General features: G+C 46.6%; 1 protein-coding gene across 5 annotated transcripts in view; it reads left to right on the plus strand.

The window, feature by feature from the left end:
- Positions 1-13,748, plus strand: part of NF2 (NF2, moesin-ezrin-radixin like (MERLIN) tumor suppressor) — an 86,229-nt gene that overhangs the window by 55,130 nt on the left and 17,351 nt on the right. For all 5 annotated transcript variants that reach the window (XM_082417299.1, XM_082417298.1, XM_082417296.1 and 2 more), the window contains exons 8-12: positions 2,333-2,467; positions 7,401-7,475; positions 9,151-9,264; positions 11,822-11,944; positions 12,614-12,831. In XM_082417299.1, coding sequence (XP_082273425.1) covers positions 2,333-2,467; positions 7,401-7,475; positions 9,151-9,264; positions 11,822-11,944; positions 12,614-12,831 — 665 coding nt within the window. The remainder of the gene's footprint in view (positions 1-2,332; positions 2,468-7,400; positions 7,476-9,150; positions 9,265-11,821; positions 11,945-12,613; positions 12,832-13,748) is intronic.

Here is a 13,748-nt window from a genome sequence, read left to right on the forward strand (position 1 = left end):
CGGTCGACACTTCGACAGTTCAGTGGTGAACAGGGGAAGAGGAAGGGGCGGGTGTAAGAGCCTCATTTTCTATATTGGGACTTAAGTTAGATCCTAGGTAATTAAGTATCAGTGGAGCCCGTATCAGTGGAGCCCGGGAGGGCCTGGTCCTGCCTGGGCAGAAACCTGTCTGAATGCTCTGGCGTAACATTTGATTATCTCTGGCTCTGTGAGATCCGGGTCCACAGGGAACACCTGTAAATATTTTCTTCCCCCAGGACACAAGGAGAGTAAAGCTGCTTTACAGATTACTGATTTGTTTGGGTGGGGGGACTCTCCCTGGCAGGCTAATTGATTTTCTTTGCAGACCATTAATAGTCCGCTGTCCTCTGGGAACCTGCTGCTCCTGCACCGGAGAAGCGTTTGTTTTCAGCCCCTGTCCCGCCTTTCAAGCATCTTTCTCCTGAGGCTCTGCTGCTGGACGCAGCTCCTCCCAAAGGAGTTCATGCGATTTGCTGAAGTATTTCATTGCCGGTTCCAAACTGTAGATGAGTAGACAGTAAAACAGCTATCATTATAGTTAAGGCTTGCTTTCCTTTTCAGGGTTTCCATAAATTTTGTATTAAATTTAGGTAAACTGAAACATTTAAAATATCCTAGGGATAGCTTTCTACTTTGTTTTCTAAATACATATTTTTAATGGATCATTTGCATAAAATAAGGCACACCGACAAATTATGTCATTTTTGTATAGTATACAAATGCCTAAAAGATTTTCCCTAATAACGCCGAAGGTTGTTTTCTAAAGTTTTATTAATTTGTATTTGCTAATTGTTTGGTTTCTTTAATGTCAGACTCATTTGACACATTTCTGTGGTTTTGTCCATATGACTCCTCTTGCCCCACCACCTACATTGTAGAAAACTAGTGTTTTATAACCCTTCAAAAACAGCTTCTTATGAGGGAATATTTCTACAGCAGTCAGACTAAATTATACTATTTTGTGTGTGTGTGTCTTGTATTGCGTGATAGATGAGGCTAATGGATATTTTAGTGTCTTTGTGTTAAAGTTCCTGAAATTTCACCATCACCTAAGGAAGACGTGTGCTTAAAACAATTTAAAAGGGGCTGCTTGAGTCCCCACTTCTCTGTTTATTCTCTAGAACAGTTGGAGCCTCATGATAGGAGGCAGAGGGTGCAATCCATTCTTTTAAAAAACTTAAGCTAGAAACATAATGAAACGTCTTGTTTTCCAAAACGTACTATAGATTTCTAAAGCACAAAGCCTCACTTGTGTTAACGCAGTGGTTTTAAGAGCTCTGCAGACGAGCAGACGACTCTCCCTCATGGTTTGGTGATCACATCTGACTTCAGGTGTCAGCTGGAGTAGAAGATTTATCTCAGAGTGCTCGCTCCTCCTCCTGACGCCTGCTGTTAGCCTTGTACTTCTCATCACAGTCCCCGCACCTTCTCAGTTTGCAGACCTGTTTTCCTGCCCTGGAGTCTTGGGTCCGTTTCCTTGTTGTCAGCAAGGGGTCAGGTGTGGGGAGATTCCCCCCACTGCCGTACGAGGACCAGACTGCAGCACAGGGGGATGGGCCTGCAGCCCGAAGAGGTGGCCTCCAGGTGCACGCTGGTCAGTGACCTGGGGCCCAGGACGCGTGCCCTATGGGTGCCCTGGCTGCTGGCCGGACTGCCGTCAGAGGGACAGCCTGCGTACAGTCTATCAATTAAATTTTTACACAGCTTTATTAGGGTACAATTTATATATAATTCATTTTGATATATTTTTCTGATATTTTGTAGTAAAAAGTTTCCAACGTGCAGGAAAGTTGGAAGACTTTTACAGTGCATACCTATGTATACCCACAGCCTGGATTCTACAGTTAACACTTTATACTTGCTTTATCACATTGAAACTACATTTTAGTGTAAAATAAGGCCATCTGATCCCAGCACTTAGAGTTTTCTTTCTGGTAGTACAATAACCTTTTCTTTTAACATAAGAGGTGTTTAATCCTACAAGTTTTTATTCTACATCTATGATAAGCCAGTTATTTAATTAGCAGTAACAATGTTTCGATTACCTCTGCTTTAGCCATGGAGCCAGTGACAGGAGCCCCCAGTGATCCTTCCGTGGGACACATGACTCACAAGAATGGTATCATTTTGCCTCCACCTGCCCCAGTTCAGGAAGCCGGAGGCCCCCTGGGTTCTAAGACAGCAGTGACTTCTGTTGGGACCTGTTGAAACTTGTCACATGTAACAGTCTATGCCAGGTTCTTTGGGAAGTTGAATAAAATCTTGAGCCTCAGCTGGAGCTGACGGTGGCTGTTCTTTGTCAAATCTACAGAATAAAAAGGGCACAGAGCTGCTGCTCGGAGTGGATGCTTTGGGGCTTCACATTTATGACCCTGAGAACAGACTGACCCCCAAGATCTCCTTCCCGTGGAACGAAATCCGAAACATCTCGTACAGCGACAAGGAGGTAGGACCCGTCTGCACTGTAGATGCCCTGGCGGCCCAGCAGGTTTTTCCCCATCTCTCCTTCTGGAGCGGCCGCTCCTTGTTAGCAGCAAGATCCTTTAATTCCCAGACTTTGGGTTTTTGCTTGTTGATTTTTATAGTATTTACAGAACAGTACTGGCATCCTGTTTTCAAACAGCATAACTAAACCCCTCTGCTGACTAATGAGAGGCTGGGAAGCTCAACTGTCAGGACTAAACCCTGGAGAACAGTAAACAAACCAGAAAGTAACCCTTTCTTATTACTTGGCTTTCTATTTCTGGTGGGAATTCTCTTTGTTTTTTTTTTTTAAATAAATTTATGTATTTTTTTTATTTTTATTTTTGGCTGTGTGGGTCTTAGTTGCTGTGCGCGGGCTTTCTCTAGTTGCGGCGAGAGGGGGCTACTGTTCGTTGCGGTGCGCAGGCTTCTCATTGTGGTGGCTTCTCCTGTTGTGGAGCACAGGCTCTAGGCGCACGGGCTTCAGTAGTTGTGGCACGTGGGCTCAGTAGTTGTGGCTTGCGGACTCCAGAGCGCAGGCTCAGTAGCTGTGGCACACGGGCTTAGTTGCTCTGCGGCATGTGGGATCTTCCCGGACCAGGGATCAAACCCGTGTTGCCTGCATTGGCAGGCGGACTCTTAACCACTGCGCCACCAGGGAAGCCCCTCTCTTTGTATTTTAAGTGTGGTGTATATTAAACCCTCTCTCTGTGTCCAGTGCTTGATTTATGGGATGCAGGATATGTGTGTATATATGTATATATATATATATATATATATATATATATATACACACACACACACACACACACACACACACACCTCTCCATAACATGTATGTGAATGTATATGTATTTTATATATATATATATATATATATATATAGTATATATAATATATACATATCAGCAGTGATATAAAGAAGGATATCAGGCCAACTTGCTTACAAGAATTAAAGAAAAATTAAGTTTGAATAACTCAAATGAGCACTCTGACTTAGAATTCAAATATTACTATATAGGATTGTGACTTTTCCCTAATGCTGTAATCCTATATTCATTCATTCATTCATTCTTCGTTAATTTTTAAAATTAATTTTTATTGGAGTATAGTTGCTTTACAATGTTGTGTTAGTTTCTGCTGTACAGCAAAGTGAATCAGTTAAACATATACATATATCCATTCTTTTTTAGATTCTTTTCCCATATAGGTCATTACAGAGTATTGAGTAGAGTTCCCTGTGCTATACAGTAGGTTCTTATTAGTTATCTATTTTATATATAGTAGTGTGTATATGTCAGTCCCAGTTTCCCAATTTATCCCCTCCCCCACCCTTTCCCCCTTGGTAACCACATTCATTGTTAATTTTAAGGGAGTTTTTGAGCATCTCCTTTGTGTTAGGTTTTGTGGGAGAAACAAAGATGTAGAGAATGCAGTCTCAGCCCTCAGGGAAGTTATAGTCAAGTAGTGACTCAACTGCCGTGATCCATAACCTCAGTGTGAGCGGCTGGTGACAGAGGTGGTGACGATATGGTACTTTTCAGCCTGCCAGCAGCTTTGCCCTGGCTCTGATTCAGTCTTCACAAGAACACTGCTGTGAGAGTAGGGACTGTGTTCTGGTTGCTCTGTGTCACCTCAGGAAGCGGAGATGCAGAGGGATCAGGTGACCTGTGTCTGGTGAGAGGAATAGCAGAAGCCACATCCCCTGAGTTTCCAGGGAAGCACAGAGGACGGGCCCTGAGACTCACTGCACCGGGCTGAGGAAGGCAGGCCTGGGCGTGGAGTGAGTAACAGAGATGGCCCACGTGGCTGCCTGCAGAGCCCCCACCCCGTGCAGGTTTCCTGCTTTCTCTTTCCTCGTGTAGCAACTCGAGGAAAGGAGCACCAGGTCCCTGGTTGCCAGTATGTGGTTGAGATCTACTTGGCCGTGCTTGATGAGACAGATTGAGCTTCTTAATTCAAAACATTTTGGCTTCTCAGATTTCTGTAAGTAACCCGGGAGATGAGCATTTAGGTATTTCTTTTTTAAAGCACTTAAACTGAAAGTTCTATGTGACTTAAAGCAGTAGGTGTGCTGGTAGTTTTTCATCTCTAATTTCATAAAGTCTATTTACTGCACATCCACAACTTCGCGTGCTAAAGGCTCCCAAAACACTCATCCTTCATGGAAGCCAAGGAGTGAAGTCTCCCCTAGTGCGATGGCTCGACACAGTAAACTAATATTCCCTCTCCCGGGGCAAGGCGCCCCCGAGTTCCGTCACGTCAGTAACTCACACGGTGCAAGGGCCCCAAGCTGACTTGACATGATGAGAAGTAGTCTTGGTCATTATATACAACGACTGTGCTGTCACAACAGAAGTGCTGGTTTATTTTAAGTGAGCCATTGATTCTGTGTGCATGCCCTGGCGTGGCACAGAGCCTGTGGTTTCCCCACTCCTTGAGGTTTCCCACTGACAGCTCTGGGCTTTGATAGCAAGGCCAAAAATAAGCTCACAAAATTCATAAATAGCAGCCTACACAAGAGCAATACTGCTTCTAAGTTCACTTGACCAAAAGCGAAACAAAGGACCATTTTTCTGTCCTCTGTGTACTAAGCCCTTGTTGGACAATATAGCATGTGAAAGAAATACCCAAGAATAGATCTTCTTAAACGACTTCATCTGCTTAGCAAGTCTTTCTTGGGAGTGGATATTCATGTTTAAAGTGCATCTTTGTTTATGACATAAATCGCAGCAAGATCCTTTTTGACCCACCTCCTAGAGAAATGGAAATAAAAACAAAAATAAACAAATGGGACCTAATGAAACTTGAAAGCTTTTGCCAAGCAAAAGAAAACAAGACGAAAAGACAACCCTCAGAATGGGAGAAAATATTTGCAAATGAAGCAACTGACAAAGGATTAATCTCCAAAATTTACAAGCAGCTCAGTATCAAAAAAACAAACAACCCAATCCAAAAATGGGCAGAAGACCTAAATAGACATTTCTCCAAAGAAGATATACACATTGCCAACAAACACATGAAAGGATGCTCAACATCACTAATCATTAGAGAAACGCAAATCAAAACTACAATGAGGTATCACCTCACACCAGTTAGAATGGCCATCATCAAAAGATCTACAAACAATAAATGCTGGAGAGGGTGTGGAGGAAAGGGAACCCTCTTGCACTGTTGGTGGGAATGTAAATTGATACAGCCACTATGGAGAACAGTATGGAGATTCCTTAAAAAACTAAAAATAGAACTACCATACGACCCAGCAATCCCACTACTGGGCATATACACTGAGAAAACCATAATTCAAAGAGTCATGTGCCACAATGTTCATTGCAGCTCTATTTACAATAGCCAGGACATGGAAGCAACCTAAGTGTCCATCATCGGACGAATGGATAAAGAAGATGTGGCACATATATACAATGGAATATTACTCAGCCATAAAAAGAAACGAAATTGAGTTATTTGTAGTGTGGTGGATGGACCTAGAGTCTGTCATACAGAGTGAAGTAAGTCAGAAAGAGAAAAACAAATACCGTATGCTAACACATATATATGGAATCTAAAAAAGAAAAAAAAAAAGGTTCTGAAGAGCCTAGGGGCAGGACAGTAATAAAGACGCAGACGTAAAGAATGGACTTGAGGACACGGGGAGGGGGAAGGGTAAGCTGGGACGAAGTGAGAGAGTGGCATGGACATATATACACTACCAAATGTAAAATAGATAGCTAGTGGGAAGCAGCTGCATAGCACAGGGAGATCAGCTGGGTGCTTTGTGACCACCTAGAGGGGTGGGATAGGGAAGGTGGGAGGGAGACGCAAGAGGGAGGAGATATGGGGATATATGTATATGTATAGCTGATTCACTTTGTTATAAAGCAGAAACTAACACACCATTGTAAAGCAATTATACTCCAATAAAGATGTTAAAAATAAAAAAATAAAATAAAAAAAATAAAGTGCATCTTTGAAATCTAAGATCTGTCCAGTCTCATCAGGAATGAGTGAGAACAACAGTTGCCGTTTTTTCTTTATATTTGACCCTGCCTGGTAGTCTGGCCCTGGGTTCTCCTACAAAGCTACCCACCCACCCACCCGCCCATCCGTAGCATTCCTCTTTCTCTCCCCTTTGATTTTTGTAGTATTTTCCTTTTCTACTACAGTCCATTCTTTGTCACTCTTTAACCGTATTCTTTCTATTAACAGCTTTCATCAAACCATCCTCATGTTTGGAAATCTGGGGTGACGCCCCATATGCTGTCACGTCAAATCTAAGCCCTTCTGACTGCCCATCCCCAGCCTACCTCACCAGCCCCCACTCCTGCCTTCCTCCCAGTCTAAACCCATGGTTTTATCTTAGTCATCAAAGAGTTAATAATGACACACACGCGCGCGCGCGCGCGCGCGCGCGCGCTAACACTGCTCATTTCCCCATCTCTGCCTTATCTCTATTGCTTGCCCTGTCCAGAATGCCCCTCCATCCTACCTTTTAGCTTCTCTGTCATATTCTTTGTCTAAGACCAGCTTATGTCCATCCTACCCTGAGGATTTGTGATTTGTGCCACCCAATGAGGCACTAACACGTGATGTAATCTCTTGAGTAGTTGACTCTTGTTGGTCTAGTTCCAGCCAGATGGTGAGCCTCCTGTAGGCAGGGCTGCCTCCTCGGTGGCCCTCCCAGTGTTGGCCTCAAGGTTGGGCCCGTCAAGGGTTTGTATTTCAGATTTCCAAGCCTAAGATGGTGCCGAGGACCCAGCTTACAGGATCCTGAACTTCCTGGGCACCATGAAGCCAGGACAAGGCATGGCCTCGTGCTGGATCTTTGCCAGGGGGTTTGCTGCTTTTGTGGAATTTCCCAGTTGGTGGCAATGTTCTAGGCTATCAGACTGAAACTGTTTTCTGCTTTTTCCTTTCAGTTTACTATTAAGCCATTGGATAAGAAAATTGATGTCTTCAAATTTAACTCCTCAAAGCTTCGTGTTAATAAGCTGGTAAGTTGAGATCCTGGTTTTTGCTACAGACTGTAGTTTTTCTGCGAAATTGAAAGCCCTTTTTGAACCAGTATCAGAGTGACATGTTGTGAGGTGTAGAATGATCACTCACTTGGTACGTGCTTCTCTGATCAGCCTTGAAAGATTTCTCTTTAGCTTAACCTAAAGAGTCAAACCTACATTTCGTGATGAGGAATTTCTAAAAGTTATTTTTATTGAAGTACTTCATACATATGAAAGGATATGTATAATGTATACATGGGCTATAAAGAACAACAGAAATAAACAGCTACTTACCCACCACCAAGCTTTAAGAAATAGCACACTCCCAACACTGTGGAACCGCCCCCGCATTAGCACCTTGCTGTCCCCCCTCTCCCTGAGGGTGACCACCATTCTCAGCTGTGTGCTTAATATCCCCCTGCTTTTCATCAGAACTTTAGTTCGTATACGGCAAGTTATGTATGTTTTTGAAATTTATATATGTACTATCAACTGTGTTCTTCTGTCACATGCCTTTTTTACACATTATTTTTTGAGATTTATCTATGTTGATGCTCAAAGATATGGTCCTTTCATTTCACTGCTGTATAGTATTCCATTATATATTCTGTTAAAAAATATATATATATATATATTTTTTTTTTTCTCCATTCTCCTGTTAATGGACAATTAAGTGCTTTCTGCGTCTTGTATCTGCCCGCTGGTACGCGTGGGCAATCGCTTCCCTGGAGTCTAGAGAGTGTCTTCACATAGCCCTGCATGTGGTATATGTCCAAATTCAAGGTTATGTCACGTTGTTTTCCAAAGAAGGTGAATTAATGTACAGATCCAACAACCCTGGGTGAGACTTCCTTTTGCCTTATATCCTATATCCTCAGCAATTGTGTTATTAGCCTTTAAAAATGTTTGCCAATCTTGTGCATTTAAAATGGTATCTCAGTGTCATATTAATTTGCATCTTTATATTTACTAATGAGGTTGAATATCTTTTCGTATATTTATTGGCCAGTCTCATTGTCTCTTTTGTCAAACTTGTTTCTTGTCTTTTGGCTGTTTTTCTTTTGGGTTGTTTGTTTTCTTTATTGGTTATCTCTTCTTCCAGTTTGTGTCTTATTTCTCCTTTTTTTTTTAATGCCTTAACAAATTTTAATGTAGATAAACGTATACATCTTTTCCTTAACTATTTGTGCTTTTTGTGGCTTGCTTGACATCTTTCCTTATCCTGTGACCATCAAGATATTCTTCTATGTTCTCTTCTAAGAATTTCCAGGGCTTGATCTTTGCACTTAAGGCATTAATCCCTCTGGAGTCGAGTTTTGCATGTGGTGGAGGTGGGGGAATCCAACTTACTTTTTTCCCACGAATGACCTGTCGTCCCAGCCCTGCCTGTTGAACACGCTTTGCCATCATCTCCCCTGCTATGCAGAGCCACGCGCTGACTCCGCAGAGTGAGGGGCATCAGAAGACAAGCTAAATGGCGCCCCTTCCTCTCTTCACTGTGATTGTCTCCAGAGCTGAGGTCTGGAGGCCACAGGGAGGACGTTGGTTGTTTCCCTCCATACCTTCTCTCAGGTTCCCCACAAGAGCCCTTGGACCAAGATGCTGTAGCTGCTCTGCTGTCTCAGTGGAGTCAACGTGTGGGTATAACATTTCTCCTGCTTTCATCGCACAGATTCTCCAGCTGTGTATCGGGAACCACGACCTGTTCATGAGGAGGAGGAAGGCTGATTCTTTGGAAGTTCAGCAGATGAAAGCTCAGGCCAGGGAGGAGAAGGCCAGAAAGCAGGTGAGCAGGTGAACTGCCGCTGTCTCCTGGTGGTGGTCTTGGCCCGGAGGTAAGGAGTGGGCTCACAGGAGTCCTTTGAGCACGGATCTGCCTACTCTTATTTTATTCCTGTTGGGTCTTTTTGGCTGATGAATAAATGATGCTGGGACGTCAGCTCTGGAAATGAGGAATAAACTCTAACAGCATATCTCAAAGACACATCCCTAGTTATTTCTCCAGTGAAGTGAGTGAAGTGTGATTAATGCACGTTGTGGGCAGAGATAGCCAAGCCCACATGTATCCACCCACCTATCCACCCATCCATCCATCCATCCATCGTCCATGCAGCTAAGCTTTCATTCTTTCTGCCTGCCTGTCTCCTGTGCCCAGACTTCTCCTTTTCTAATTAGATGGTGATGGAATGCAGGGCGGCATCTCTGCGCCCACTGCTGGAATTAGACTCCGGCCGCACTTCCCCATTGCAGGTCAACCCAGGCGGCACATCGCCCACAGCGAGAGGTGCCAGGAGCACGTTATCAGCAGCCTGGACGATCTGCATCATTGTTTTCTACTCTTAGACCTTTTTGACTCACCGCAATCCACACAGCTAGTCTGAGCCCCGCTGCTGAGAATATCAATCGTGGCTTTGGATGAACTACTAGACAGAGTAGCAGCAGCCGCAATCGGCTGCTCTTAGGACTTGCAGGCTTGGAGGGGTAATAATTAGTCTGTGTGCAGCTCTCTAATTTGGGTCCTCCGATGAAGCTGGCTCCCGGCCCTGAGATTTAGAATGAAATGCCCAGTTTGATCCATTGTGCTCTTGGCTCCGTCTCTGTGCTCTCGGCTCCGTCTCTTTGCTCTCTGAGATGGCGGGCCACAGATGTACTCTTCGGGATGCTTTGGGGTGGGGTGGGGGACAGTGGAATGGGTTTTGCTGGACAAAGAAATGCTCCTGGGCCAGCACAGGGTCATAGTGGCAACTTCAAGAAGAGCCCTCTCTGACCTCTTTATCAGCAGAGGAAAGCTTAGAAGTGAGAGATCTGATCACGGCAAGGAGCGTGTAAGCCTCCAGGCTGTGCAGAGAGTAGCTTGAACACAACCCTGGACCTGCACTGCCTGTAGGATGGCAGATGCACATTCCTGGCATCTGGCAACCTCAGGTCAGGGGCTTCATGGCCCAGCAGTACAGACATTGACCTTGGAGCCAGATGTGAAATTTAGTATGTGACCCTAGTGATTGACCTACCTTCCAGATCTCGGTTTTCTTATCTGTCAAGTGGAGCTAAGGATCTCTCTTCTGTGTCTCAGATCAGAGGACACACTGTACCTAAAGGTCTTTGTGAGCTGAAACTGCTTTGCAAACAGGAGGTCCCTTAAGATTGGGGTGGAGGTCTCAGGGAGGGTGCAATGCTGAGAGCAGAAGGGGATTGTAGACTTTTTTCAAGTGGAGGATAATGGGGATCTAGTCATCCACCTAATGGGAATGGTAATATGATGGAAATTAGAGAACAAATCGGCCAAGCTTTTCATTGACCTGCAAGAGGAAAACTGGAGAAAAATTTACTGTATTTTATTGCTTGTCTTTGCATTATTCCTTTGAGGCCCAATGCATTTTTTTGACTTACTATTTAGAAAAAGCAGCAATCTTAAAAATCTTGTGTTTGGGAGAAGATTGAAGCAAGAAGTAAGTAATTAAATGTGCTTTAATTATTTAAGGAAGAAAATAGTGCAGTGGTCATTTCTGGCTCCTGCTTTCTGAACTCAGCTAGAGCCCTAGGATCACAGAGAATAGCACTTGTCCTCTGCTTGTTCCCCTTATTAAGCTCGGCATGTGGCCCAATTAATACAGTGATCCAGAAGGCAAGGGAGGCAGCAGCAGCTTAGTGCTGGTGCCGTAAGGATCAGGGATCAGGGCCGCGTTCCCACTCCTCCCCCCGGGCTCCCTCCTGTCGCAGGCCTGGCTCAGGAGTTGCTTCCGCTTGAGGCTGTGGGGGTCTGCGCCTGGCTGCTGCCGCCTCCCGCTGTGAAATACAATGTGTGAGCTATTGATGCATCACACGGATGATTCCATCTTCTCCGAGGGTCAGAGGCAAGAGTGGAGCTACTGTTGATGAGATTAGAGGTGTGGGAGGGGTCCGTGTGGGTAAGAAGCGGCACGGTGGCTCATGGTGGCGGAGAGGGACACGTGGTCTATCTCTGGAGCTGCCCCTTGGGGAGAAGGAGCCTGCATTGTGTCCTGTCAGCTGCAGGGCAGAGCCACTGGGGTCTCAGGCACGTTGGCCAGGTAGCTGTTTCCGTACCCAGCGTGTACGGATGTACCTGTACATCCAGGTGGAGACTGGCTCCGTGTTCTGCTGTTTGTTCATTTACCACTAGATGATTTTTCAAGGAGCATGGCTTTCCACTCTACAGCTGGTTTAGAAGGATGGAGGGTGGTGGGTGAGGAGAACGACACTGGTACCTAAAGTCCAGGGAAGAAAAGGGTCCCCAGAGGGGAGACCCTGGGCACTGGCCGTCCTCGGATCTGTGGCACAGCAGGTCATGGGCCCTGTGACCAGCGACCGCTCATTCCCCCCAGATGGAGAGGCAGCGCCTCGCTCGAGAGAAGCAGATGAGGGAGGAGGCTGAACGCACGAGGGACGAGCTGGAGAGGAGGCTGCTGCAGATGAAGGAAGAGGCGACGATGGCCAACGAAGCCCTGGTGACTTCCAAGGGGCTGTGTCCTGGGAGGCTACTCGGACTCCCTCTGGCTCTGGAGTTAGGCCCCCAAGGACCACGGATTAGCCACATTTACTTTGACATCTTGGCTTAAAAAAATTATTGTCTTTCTCTCTGCCTGTGTTTCCAGGAGCAGATTTAGATTGAGTTCAACCTCCAAGTGCAGGCAGACTCCACTCACCATGGGTCACCTTTCCCGCAGGGTGTCTCAGCCCTGGCCCGCCCCACCTCGCGGCCAGGTCATCCCCTGGTGGGGGCCATCCTGTGTGTTGAGGGCTGGTTGGCTGTGTCCCTGGCCTCTGCCCACTAGGTTCCCCCATTTGTGACAATCAAAAATGTCTCTAGACATTGTGACGTGTCCCCAGAGGGCACAGTCTCCCGTGCTTTTGAAGCAATTATTTAAAGAGAAAGAAGGACAGAGTTAAGTTGGGTTTCTCCCTCATAAAGTGTAGCCTCAGCTCAAGTGGGTCCCCATGGAGGGACCCTGAAGGGCCTTCTGAGAAGTTGAAGGGTGTGGCTTGGGGACACTCCGTGGCAGGGCCCCAAGGAGTCCAAGACCTTGGTCCTTGCTGACCTGAGTCTCTGAGGCCTGATCGGGGAGGGATGACAGGCACAGGACTCCTGTTCCCACTGACCACGCTCTTTTCTCCAGATGCGGTCCGAGGAGACAGCCGACCTGTTGGCCGAAAAGGCCCAAATCACTGAGGAGGAGGCGAAGCTCCTGGCACAGAAGGCGGCAGAGGCCGAACAGGAGATGCAGCGCATCAAGGCCACGGCCATCCGGACGGAGGAAGAGAAGCGCCTTATGGAGCAGAAGGTGCTGGAGGCCGAGGTGCTGGCGCTGAAGATGGCTGAGGAGTCTGAGAGGAGGTCAGCATGGGGGCGGGGAGGCCCTGCGCTGGGGCAGAGCCTGCTGGCAGCTGCTGACCCGTCTCCCGGGCAGGGGCAGAGGCTCCTTCCCGCACAGGCCAGTGGGGCTGGAGCTGGACGGGTGCAGGAACGTAGTTCTCTTGTCCGGTGGACTCTGGTCGGGCTGTGCCTTTGCGATGAGCCCCCGTCTCTGTGATGCTTGTGTTTGCAGGAAAACCATCGAGCTTGTCCACAGGCTGCTGTTAGCTGAGGAGACATGAGGAGGCTCTTCTGACATTTACAGAACGTGCTTCTTTTCCCTTTTGGTTTGAGGGGCATGTGGGGAGACAGCAGCTATTCACCTTTAACGCTTCCCTGAAGATGGGAGGGGAGGGCAGGGTGCCCTGGCTCACGACCAGGTCGAAGGATGGGACTGTAGTCTGTGCTTTTCAAAGACAATTGGAGGCTCTGGGCTGTGCTGCTTCCACAGCCGTCAGATAACCCTGGCTCATTCCTCACGGCACTTGGTCTGTGGGTTTAGAACACCTGAATTTGGCTTTTCACTGCCAGGGTGCAGTCGCTACAGTTTCCTCTCCATTCTTTGCGTGTCGTTCTGGGAATACGGTTCCGTGTTTCCCACCCTGCCCTAGGCTCCTTTCTTTCCATGTGCCGTCACTTCCCCGCGAGTGATGTGTGTTGGGCTGGGTCCCCTGGGTCCAGTGTCCTGACAAGGCACGAGGCCCTCAGCTATGTGCTTATCTTCCTGCCCGAGGAGGTTGTTTCACTTGGGGGTCCTGAAGAATCAGTTCTTTCACATCCTGCCCTTTGTGATCCAGTATGACACCTTTGCCCAGCCCACTCTCACCCAGAAAGAAGCAGAGGAAGCTTCTAGCCCCTCCCCCGATTTCCCTCCCCCTCCCCCAGTTGCAAAGGTTCAT

This window comes from Balaenoptera physalus, assembly GCF_965194825.1.
Source record: "Balaenoptera physalus genome assembly, chromosome: 12".
NCBI classification, from domain to species: Eukaryota; Metazoa; Chordata; class Mammalia; order Artiodactyla; family Balaenopteridae; genus Balaenoptera; species Balaenoptera physalus.